Source organism: Astatotilapia calliptera, chromosome 14, assembly GCF_900246225.1.
Source record: "Astatotilapia calliptera chromosome 14, fAstCal1.2, whole genome shotgun sequence".
Lineage (NCBI taxonomy): Eukaryota > Metazoa > Chordata > Actinopteri > Cichliformes > Cichlidae > Astatotilapia > Astatotilapia calliptera.
This window is the reverse complement of record NC_039315.1, coordinates 11,266,748-11,278,226: the sequence shown is the minus strand read 5'-3', so window position 1 is coordinate 11,278,226 and position 11,479 is coordinate 11,266,748. Positions and strand designations below refer to the sequence as shown.

Here is an 11,479-nt window from a genome sequence, read left to right as displayed (position 1 = left end):
AGTAAAAGTTCTTGAGCACCTTCAGTGGCAGATGGAAGTCTCTAAGTCTTCTGAGGAAGAAGAGACGCTGACGGGCTTTCTTAAGTGGGAACAATTTCTGAATGATATAGAGCTGAATTTCACAATGCTGCAAAATAAAGCATGTAGAATACTTTTTAACTTTTTAACAAGAAAACTCTATTTTCATTCGATTTTCATCATTGAACAGAAAATGCCCTTAAAATCTGGTCATTTGAGATGTAATGACTCTTACTCCTTATTTACTCTTGGTAAGGTGGCTTAACATGGCTCGTTTTTAAAGAACTACCGCTCAACCGTTCAGTTGAAAAACAAAAACCACATAATGGAAACAAAGTCAGCATATACATAATGCTAAAATTAAGATACAGTTAAGAAGATTCTCCATTAGAAATTTAAAATGACTGTGACGCTGCGATGGAAGCTGACCACAGACTGAGTGTGGCAGAGGACTCGAGAGGTCACCACAAGAAGCGAGTAGACACACTGGGATCAGAGGACTCGCACAAAGAGACAGAAAGTGGAAGCCGCAGAGTGAATGCAGCCGTGTGTTTAGCAGCGCCACAAGAAAGGATGCTACATCAACTCCAGCTGAGGCCCGAGGGGTTAATGGATAAGGCTACCCAGCAGGGGTCAAGGGTCAGGAGGCCACTCTGCACCAGGGCTAATTGGTCACTGCGACCAGAGTTTACGCCAACTTTTCTACGGAGAAATACATACACATGTATGGAGCTGCTCTGACAGGAGTCTTCCATCAAAAGCTGTGATCAAGAAGGCCTCTGTTGTGCTGCAGCACAGTCATGGAGATCAGCCAGTAACAATCGGCAGCCTTCACCGTACATCGACACCAGTACCACCTACGGTGACAGCTAGGCCGGACTAATGACAAGATAGGTGGCTTTTGATCTGAGTCATTTATTCATCAGCTTTCTTCTGATCATGGATTTGTTTCATTTTATCGCCACCAAACGTCAGAACACATACAAAATCTTTATTAGCTGTGTTCAAGAAGCCAAGGTTTCAAAACATTTGTTGAAAACAAACTTTGAGTTAAAGAAAATGATTTAGAAAATGACAATAAAACTAAATAAAGCAGTTCATATTTAATTCTGACTTACATTTTGGCTTTTTTGCAATTATACATCCTTCTACTCCAAACAGAGTTTCATACTTTGTTAAACAAAGGTGACCCGAGTTATGTTGTAAATTGAACCCATTATTCCCAAATGACAATGAAAAAATATCATCTGTTCAAGACGATACTTACAGTTTTCAAATTTAACGCGGTCCAATTACTCCGAAACAGCTTGAAGAAATTAAAAATGTAATCCACACAAGAGCTCGGGTGTCAGAAGGTTAAAAGTAAATTAGAAAGATGGTTGGTGTTCTGTTACCATCCTTTTACATGTAAGAGGCATACAGAATATAAATAAATGTCTATTATTGCTGCAGCTCTGGGTTTACAGAGATGGCACAAATTCATTGTAACACAAATAACACAACAATGAGTGCAAACATTACAAAAAAAATGACAAAAATAAAAATTTTAACTTTGTACATTCATGCTACAACATTCATAAATTACCAACATTAACATACATTATAATACTTGAGAAATAAGAATAAAACTTGTCAAATTTTACAGAGGAGAAGTCAACTTTGCAGCTGAAGATCTGTTTAAATATGCATCGATGGCTTTTGTCTTTGAATTCTATCAAAAGTACAACTAATCAAATCATACAATGTTTTCAGTTCAGTAAAAAAATATGTGCAGAAACAGGTCTTTTAGAGTAATAATACAATAATATACTCTTGGATATTGTCACTGCATACTGCTTTTAATTTGAGTTACAGTAACAGCTGTGCGATATTTTATTAGCCTCTCATATTCTGGGAATGTTAAATCTTCATTTAGTATACAAAGCTGCTAAAAAAAACAACCTGAGTATCTCAGAAAGTGTATTTAAGTGCAGTGTTACATGTACTCAGTGGCACGGACTATGGCATGGAGGTGAGCAAGTGGTTTCAGTTAATAAAATGAAGCTTCTAAGCTGTTCAGGTGGAAGGATCGATTTACATTTAATAATAATGATCGTTTGTTGTTTTGAACCTCATCCAGCTACAGCCACCTGCTGCAGGAACTCAAGAGAACAAAAAAAACCAAAAACATATAACGAGTATATATAAGTACTGAACTAAACATCGGGGCCACGCTTGTTGTTTCAGCCCAGGAGTGCAAGCCTGTTTTCTCCCAGTTTCCCTCTATTTGCATCTGAAAATCTGTGAGAATCCCTGGTTCAGAGGAATCCTGACAGATTGATGTTGTCATGCTGATGCTGTCACTGTCTTGATGCTGGACGGGTTAATGATTTATGGGGAATTGTGGGATTCCTCGAATGAGTCCCGGGTTAATGTTCACCTTTCTCGGCAGATCTCTGGGTGTGGGGGACTGCTCACATCCAGTCCAGATCCAACTGTCGAGGGGACTGACTGAGTGGCCGGCCTCCAGCTAAACCCGGCACACAGCAGGGAGGAAGACCATGCTCGGCGACTGAGAAGAAGAGGAGGAGGAGGCTAATGAGGCCTGATCAAGCTCAGCAATGGGTCACAACAGAGACAATGAGAGCAGAACAAAAAAAAAATCCAAGCAGTTATAAAAAGCTCAAAGAAAAAACAACAACAACATGCTTTTCTCATTGTGTAAGGTGTGCAAGCTTCATGCATGACAAAGAACATTGTGGCCCACGCAACATGCACTGACATGCACAAGTAGGAGGTATCTTATGTCCACAACACAGAAGTTTAAATATTTCATGTTTTATTCACCAAGTTAATCATTTGTATTTTCTCTAACTGTAATCAAACAATGAACATGTTAAACAATCAGGAGTAAAATGATGATTTTAGTCCATTACAGGACCGGCTAAAAGCATCACCAATAGATGTTTAATATTCCTTTAAATTTGACTCTCTGCACATGTGACAGCGCTTCATTAAAGTCATTTTGAATCTGAAGTCAGTTTTAGACTCAATATGCTCACAAAAGTATTGTGTCGTTTAATAATAATGTATGCGATCTATAATTATAATTACAGGCAACATCAGTGGTCCCTCTCATGGTCTGGGGTTTGTCATAGTTTCCATCAATGACTTCTGCTAAAAATGCTAAAAAGCATTTACAAATATTGTTTCATTTCCTTTTTTGCTGAGTTTATATGTTTCCTTCAAATAATTAACGTGTCTTTTGTACAGTAAAAATATTTCCCAAAGTAGGGCAGTGGGTGGAGTTTTATATGCACTGAGGCTGAATATCTTGAATGAAATAACTGCTTGTTTTAATGTATCTATCTGATAAACTTAGTACTTTTTTCATTTTTACATTTCAGGCAGACAAAAAAAGTTTTTTTTTTACTCAAGTTAAAGCTCCTAATGTATATAAATGAACTATTTTACAATCATGTCAATTTTGTTTACACAACACAACTTAAACTCTTCCTATTATCTATAAAAGGACCTCACCGGGACATGACCTTGATGTCTTCAGCAGTAGTTGGTCATGTGTAAAGACACAGCGTCTCTGTATTCCATCCTGCTTCCTTTCTTTGCTTTATGTTGGCCTGAAAGTACAAAAAACTAAACAAAACAAATAGATCCTGAACATAGTGGAATCAGCCTCTTTAATATCGTCCAGGTACATATATGACCTCCGTTTCCTCAGTGAAAAAAGTATCATAAATTTAACAAAAGCTTACATTAATGCCACTAATAAACTCAATAAAACACTGAAAGCTTTCCTTTTCTTTCTTGTTAGTCAATCGGGATCCAAAAATGTGGTCATGTCCCCCTCTGTCATGTATATGCTCTGTGAACAGAGCTAAGGTATAAGGCTGGGAGCAGACCAGGTGATGGATAGCAGCAGGGCTTGTTGTCCTCTGCTTTACATGACTCTCATTAAGCTGTAAATCTTTCACAACAACACCCACTGAGACAATGCCACACAGGCTTCTCCTTGCTGCTCCACCTTGCCCTCGGCGTAACAATGAAACTGAATCACTTTGTCAGGACACACAATTGCCTCAGTGTTTCAGACAGCCAGTAAAAACGTTGGACAACACATCAGTGTGTGAATGTGGGTCTTTGGTGAATCATAACAGGCAATCATAATTATTCAACATCTCGATGGTATCTGAGATAGTCACCTGATGACACATATGAAAATACAATGTAGCAAGCTGATGTAGAAAAATTGGGAATTTTGTACAGTTATGTACCATTACTTGTGAAAACAGATGCATACTATAAATGTCTTATCAGCAAGCTGTACATGTTTACAGTGTAATTTGAGACAAAGTCGAGAAAGATACGAAATTTAATTCAGAGTACATGCAGTTAGATTTTAATGTCAAAAAACAAAAATAAAGAAAAAAGGTAAAACGACGGGAACAAAGTAGGAACACTAAACAAAGTATGATGCTATGATACTGTAAAGCTAATACGTAACCCTGCTATTTGTTTTTGTAGATTATATACGCTGTAAAATTACAAGCTACAGTACTTTACTGTAATTGAACAAATTACTTACAGTAACTAAGGGCTGTGTGAGGTATAGACTGTAAGATAATCCAAAAAACAAACAAACAACCCTCTCAAATTTATATCTAAAAAATTATACAGTGCTTGCTGATAATCTCAAAAAATATTTGGGCCAGGCACCTCCATAAAAACAGAGACTGCTGTCACCTCCCCTCACCTATGGGCAGCTTTGCTCGCTCTTACTCGGAAAATCAGACACAGCCTTCGTGGGTGATAAGAATAAGTAGGTATACCTGTCCTACTAAACTGTACCACAGATAAAGAATCACGTGCAGCTAACTGGCACAGGATCATATTTGCACACGTGACTACTTTCTCGTTTTTATTAAATTCTGAGATCTGGAATATGAACTTTATTTTTGTCATTTTCGAGCTTTAGAAATTGCAGGTATTAAAGTTGAAGTATTTTCCTCCAACATGCAGTTTAATGATCACAGCAGCTCACAGGTTTGTTTCTGTATGACAGCTTGTGGGGATAGGTTAATTGATTAATCCAAATTGCCACTAGGTGTGAATGTGAGTGTGAATGGTTGTCTGTCGGCCCTGCGACAGACTGGCGACCTGTCCAGGGTGTACCCTGCCTCTCGCCCTATGACAGCTGGGATAGGCTCCAGCGCCCCCCGCGACCCTGAAAAGGATAAGCGGAAGCGAATGGATGGATGGATGGATGGAGGTTTTGTTTATGTGCCTTTGCATGTTCAGGTTCTCGCCTTAACAAAACCTCGACAAAGCTACACACTGACACCTGCTGGCAGAAAGTTTGTATTGCAACAACCAATATTAAAGATGGGAATTTGTTGCCCTGCATTAGTCCTCGCAGGTCGGCCTTCCGCTCCGTTCGTTTTGACCATCACAAAGGCGTTTTTATTTTATTTTATTTTATTTATTTATTTTTAGCATACACAAATAAGCCAACTGGGGTGATTCTAGGATCAGAGCTTTGGGGGTAAACTTTACTTGTCGCGATGAAACTTCTTTCCTGTCTCTGTCAGTCCCTTGTCCTTAAATGTCTCCAGTTGTCCCGAGTTCTCTCTGACTGTCTCCTTGGTGCATTTACACCCCTGTTCCTCCCTGTCCCCGTCGTCTGTTGTCTTTGTCTCCGTTATCAGTCATCATAATTTTACCATCTCTGTGCAAGTCTGCAAATTTCTTTATTAAATTATAAGATTCTTAAATTCATCAAGTCTCTCTGTGCCTGGGTCCTCGTCACAAAACACATCACTGTTTTGTACGTTTTAACACAATTTAATCCCCACATTTGTGAAAGAAAAGCAAAACACTTTTTTGAAAAGTCTGTAACAAAACCATCAAATCTGATAAAGGTTATTTAAATGCTACAATAGACTACTACTGTCAGGGTTCCTCGGTCGTTGACCCAGTGTTTTCCGTTTTGTCATCTTCAGTTTATTTTCACATCTGTTTTCTGTGCCAGCATACCGCCTGCGTATTGTGTTCCAGTTATTCCCACGTATCATTAGTCAGATTATGTTCAGCTGTGTACTCACCGGTCTTTCATTATCATCCTCACCAGTCTGTTAAGCCCTCTGTTTCTATTCGTTCACGGTCGTGTCATTGATGTTACGTTGTCCTTCCCGTGTGTTCCCTCAGTTCAGTCAGCCGTTCAGTTGTCTAGCCAGTCAGTGTCTGTTCACCCACTCCCTATAATAAACCTTCACCTACCTGCCAGTCCTGCGTTTGGGTTCCTTCTTCCTCGCCTCCACACAACGCCTGACAACTACTGCAAAAGAAGAATGGATTGGAATAAAACAAATACATATCTAACCTAAAGTGCGCTTTTGGAAAACATTTAAAGCTGCTGTACAGAATCTTTGAAACAAGCTAGCTTAAAACATTTTTAGAAGATAAACAGGGAACTCTGCTTCCCCTTACAGCTCCTCACTCCACCAGGGCTCTGTTTGGCACTTTCTGATAGTGTGCAAATGTGATGCACGTACTGTAGTGCAGTCATACAGACAACTAGATGGTCCAAAAGTGGGCCTACCTATTACTGGCTGAGGTTTTAGTAGAGTTGTGGCTGAACCACATAAAAATATATAATTAATTTTAATCTCCCCAATCAATGATAATGTTATGTTGGAATGTTGTTAAAGAGGGTCAAAAATGTTTCAACCTGTGTTGCAGATTCTGTATAGCAGATGAAAAAAATACATTAATATGAAAAAAAAAATACTATTAAGATAACTAATAATAAAGTCCTCACTCAGTGTACTTTCAACCAAAAGGCAAATAACCAAACCATCTAATAAAAGATATAGATATTGAAAGAAATATTGAAACACTGATCCACATTGATTGATGGATCATTTGATCTTACACTTTTTTTTTTTTACCTGAATCTGGCTCCTTTTTTGTGAAAAACTTCCTTATATCCATTACGAACTTGGCTGTCTCTCTGTGCGCACACACACACACACACACACACACACACACACACACACACACACACCAGGAGTTAATGGGCATCCAGTCAGTGCAAGACAATATAATTTCCCCATATTAGACAATACAAATCCTCGCAATAGCACACCTGTCGGGAATTAACATTACAGTCTTTAAAAAAAACACATCATGTTGTTTTAAAAAAAGATCAATTTTCCTTGACATTGCTAACAAAGTTAATCAAAAACTAGTAACTTAACTGTTAGCTTCAGTCATTTGGAGAAAGAGAGCATCCAGGTTACTGAAGACATTGAAAAAAAGTGAATTATTATTAATTATGTATTATCTCAGCATTTTGTCTTTCTTAGAAGTAGCGCCAAGATATTACTACCGAAATAATAAGTTGAAATTTCACTGGTGGAAACAAACTGTGGAATATGAAGACTTAAGGTTAAAGGTAAAATGTATATGTGGACCTGTGGTGGTGGGGGGGTAATTCAGGAAAAAACAACAACAAATAAGCCAACAAAACTAAAAATTAGCCCTGCTATGAGCCGGCAGGTGTGCCTGACAGACTGAACTCAGGGCACCGAACGTCCCACAACACAGTCCTAAGTAGTGACGTCGTCTTCCTCTTAGTGACTGCTGTTATCAAGATGGCGCTGCGGCCAGGATCTGGGGGAGGTGGCAGGTATTTTAGCCATTTTAAACTGACTCATTTCAGGGGAAGTAATTTGTGCGTGAAACATTCACCCCCGACAGTCGCGGGGCTTCACATTTAGCCACGAGGACGCCCTCAAATATCGCGATAAAGGCTGGCTTAGTTTGTCGGAGCAGGGAGATGAGATGAGATGGCTCGTAGTCAGGTGCCACAGCTAACGTTAGCTGGCTCCTTCTGCCTTTACCTGTCCATGTTCAGAGTGGACCAGACTAACTCCACGGTGTGGTCATATTAACAGATTTCACGCTTAAGTTATTCTGTGGTAGTCATAGTGTCCATTGCTCTCGGTCTCTGGTGATATAACGCGATACTTGCTAGATGAATCTCTTGTAGCATTGCTAGGCAGGCCTGTGGGTGGCTGGTAGGGACACATATTAACACTTTCTCAGAATTATGTTTTCTATTATTAGGGATTTAGTATGGTGTTGGCTATTTACGAAGATAAAGCATTAGGACGTGAAGATTTGTGGGGAAGGGGTTGATTTAGTTAAGTTTTTGTCCCTGTAACACACCAAGCAGCAGAGACTCTAAGCCCTTCTTCAAGAGTCAGATTGCTCTAATAACTCTCTGCTGAATTACATAATCAGCCCTGTCGTACATGCATATTCCAGTAAGTAGCTGTAAATGGTGAGGAGATGTTCAGGTGTCTTATTAAAGCAGTGTGATGATGGTCTGCAGAGGAGATGAAAAGGCCAGCCTCATGATTTTTTCATAACACGAGCTCCAGCACCCTGAATAATAAATATACTCTGGCTACAAGGCTAGCCAGGTGATACTGATCTGACAGGTGAAACCAAAGCCCTCAAGACTGTCTGTGCCATTCTTTCACTGTGGCTGGTAAAACCTCTAATGTATACTCTGGTAGATTTGGGCTATATTTATATGTTCAAAAAATGTGTCATTTATGAGATGGGCCATGCTTAACTTTGACTTTGGAAATCCTTTTTTTTTTTTTTTTTTTTTTTTAAAGTATCTACTTCCATGGTACAGTGTGACTTTTTTTATAATCAGTGGTCCCATTTGGTAAAAAACAATCTTGGAAACTTCAATCTTGGAAATCTTGGAAACTGAGTAGCTGCAAGAAATGACAACGTGGGTATGATAAAAGTAAAATGTACCTGAATGCTAAAGTGCAAAGCCAGGAGGTGAAGCCTGTTTGAGAATTCCAGCAACCTTTTGTAGTTTGTAGTAGGGCTGTTCGATATAACGATATATATCGGATGACAAAACGTCTATGGTTTCATTTTACGCTATCGTTTGTTTCGTGGTGTCGCAAAATAAACTGTTTACAGCAATATTTTTTCACCGTTTTGATGGTCACTGTAGTGGCTATATTAATTTCTTTAAGTTCTCTCTTTCTCTTATATTTAATATAACCACACTACAGGCGGACAAGCACCTGTTTTTATGCGTTGTGGTTAGCAACAAGACGGTAACACCATCGCGTATCCGCTTGTTTATGTACCACATAAACCTTTCACAATAAAGCTCAAGATCCTGTTGAGACTTTTCAAAATAAACTGAATCGCGTGAAAGAGCAGATTATTAACGGATGAGAAGTAAAAACAGAGCCGCCAGGTGCTAAAAAATAAACCTTAGACTCAAACGTTAGAACAGGCTTTTCCCCGCAGCATGCCGTGTAATAAATACTCACAAAGAAAACGGCGGCCTTTACAACTTATGTCTAAAAATGTATCGTTTCATGCATCGGTTAAAACACTCGACTCCAGCTACATGACGCGCAGCTGGAAACACTTCCCGCAAGTCGAGCTGCCCGAGATTCACAGAATTTACAGAAAATGTTATATTTTTGCGATTTATGTCGTTATCGGACGATAGAATTCTTATATCGGGATATGAGATTTTGGTCATATCGCACAGCCCTAGTTTGTAGGCTCCATGCAGATCCTCTGTTTTCAACAAGGCATGTGATTAAATACTTTATGAATGTCAGATGATATCCTGTGCAGAAACCATACTTTTTACACCAGCTATTTAGAATATTTCTTCTTCTCTCAGCTGCTCCCTTTAGGGGTTGCCACAGCAGATCACCTACCTCGATCTCAGTCTCACTCTACCCTTCTCTTCTGACACACCAACCCTCTGCATGCCCTTCTTCACTACATTTGTGAACATCCTCTGAGGTCTTTTTCATTTCCACCTGCCTGGCAGCTCCATATTCAACATCCTTTGTCTTTTTTATCCACTATCCCCCCCCTGCACATGTTCAAGCCTCTCTAAATTTGTTTCCAAACTGGGCAACTCACGATGTTCCTGTATATGAGAGAGAAAATGATTAGTGCTTGCTTTTCAGAGTGCTTTCGGTTACTTTTAGTGATGCATTAGTTGTAAAATTCTGGGCCGATACCAATGACATTTTTCCTGCTCTGTTTATTCCCTCTGTTATATCAAGAAAACAAAGAAATCTTCATTATGCATGGATATCTAAAGTTTTTTTTTAAAAGGGGCTTTCAGCTCTGAAATACAAATAATGACATTAAAATCAATACAACTGATAAATCAGTAAATAAGATAACATTTTCTGAGTTCAGTGGTGGATCCGTTGGCTAATATATCAGCCAAATGTCAATCAGTTGGCTGATAACACCTAATAACAGCCGTCCGATAGATTCATTGGCTCCAGCCATGGCGACTTTTTCCTACATAATAGCATCTATGGAAGCAACAGCATTAGCAGCGAATGAGGAAAAAGTGCATTCGTAAGGCAGAAAATTGAGAATTTCTAGCATGTTTCTTTGGGTAAATAACAAAGCCCTAAATAATCAGTTGTTTGTACGTAAATGCTTTAGATCTTTATGTAGCAGAAGTGGCAGGTCTATTAAAAGTAAGCTTTTCCTTTTTATAGGAGTGATTTTAAGTTTGCTCTCTGTTCCTCTATGAGAGCAAATAATTTTAACAGTAACGACTCTGGCTAAAAACTCTGAAACTGTCCCTTCTGTCCCCAAGCATTTAAAGCAGTTTGATAAGCTATTAGATGAATCCAGACCTTTTACAAGGCTCAGGCCTGCCTGGTGTCCACAGCTGCTGTCGCCGCTTATCTCCCTCTATGTTAATCCACTCGGCCATGACCTCTGATTTGCTGAAGGATGGCAGACAGTAGTGCCGTCATGCTCAAAAAGCTTTTTAAGCTGCAAATCTTCCAGTGAGCAGATGCGAGAATCTGAAACCCTCTGGTACTTGTCATATTACAACAGTATCCTGTGAGGGGAAACGCTGGCTTCTTGCTTTGAGTTTAAATGTTTTTAGATGAGCAGAGAAAAGAGGACCACTCATCAGCACCAAGAGTGCCCATAAATTCACATTAGTGTGAATTAAATGTGACAGACTCAGGAGGACTTGAACAAATAGCTGTTGTGACTATGTCCCAAATCATAAATGTACAGTACTATGTTGAAGTTGAGCTGCAGCAGGGCTGTAATTTCATGTACTACCATTAGGTAACACAAGATGGCACAGTGATTCAATTGAACCTTTTGTTTAAGCAGGCAAGTTATTAAAGCACATCCATTTTAACAATGGAAGCCTGCAAAAGGCAAAACCTCTTGGAGAAACGGCTAACCCACACACCCACTGGTAAAACGGTGCCACCCGGTAGAGAAAGCTTTAGGTAAATTCTGCAGAGGGTAATTACAAAAAGTACCTTTAACCCTTAAAATAACAGATAATTTTGGCTCTTTGAAGTAAGCCCATGCAGACACAACATTTCCATGTTATCACATTGGACAC

The 11,479-nt window shown here is 39.2% G+C and overlaps 1 protein-coding gene and 1 long non-coding RNA gene across 17 annotated transcripts in view; one reads left to right on the top strand and one right to left on the bottom strand.

The window, feature by feature from the left end:
* Positions 1–1,131: 1,131 nt before the first annotated feature.
* Positions 1,132–7,288, bottom strand: LOC113035748 (uncharacterized). Of its 3 annotated transcripts, none has more exons than XR_003274383.1 (5): positions 7,272–7,288; positions 6,963–7,024; positions 6,292–6,349; positions 3,538–3,651; positions 1,132–2,569 (listed from the first exon to the last, which is right to left on the bottom strand). It is a non-coding gene; the product is annotated as an uncharacterized LOC113035748 (long non-coding RNA). The 3 variants fall into 3 exon arrangements; XR_003274384.1 differs by having other exon boundaries at positions 3,538–3,635; XR_003274385.1 differs by lacking the exons at positions 6,292–6,349; positions 6,963–7,024; positions 7,272–7,288 and adding an exon at positions 6,117–6,282.
* Positions 7,289–7,553: 265 nt separating this feature from the next.
* Positions 7,554–11,479, top strand: part of synrg (synergin, gamma) — a 42,381-nt gene continuing 38,455 nt past the window's right edge. For 9 of the 14 annotated variants that reach the window (XM_026191404.1, XM_026191403.1, XM_026191399.1 and 6 more), the window contains exon 1: positions 7,555–7,702. In XM_026191404.1, the coding sequence (XP_026047189.1) occupies positions 7,668–7,702 (35 nt within the window). In that variant the 5' untranslated portion in view covers positions 7,555–7,667. Of the gene's footprint in view, positions 7,703–11,479 lie in introns of all 14 variants that reach the window. The other 5 variants (XM_026191397.1, XM_026191400.1, XM_026191407.1 and 2 more) reach the window with 3 other exon arrangements.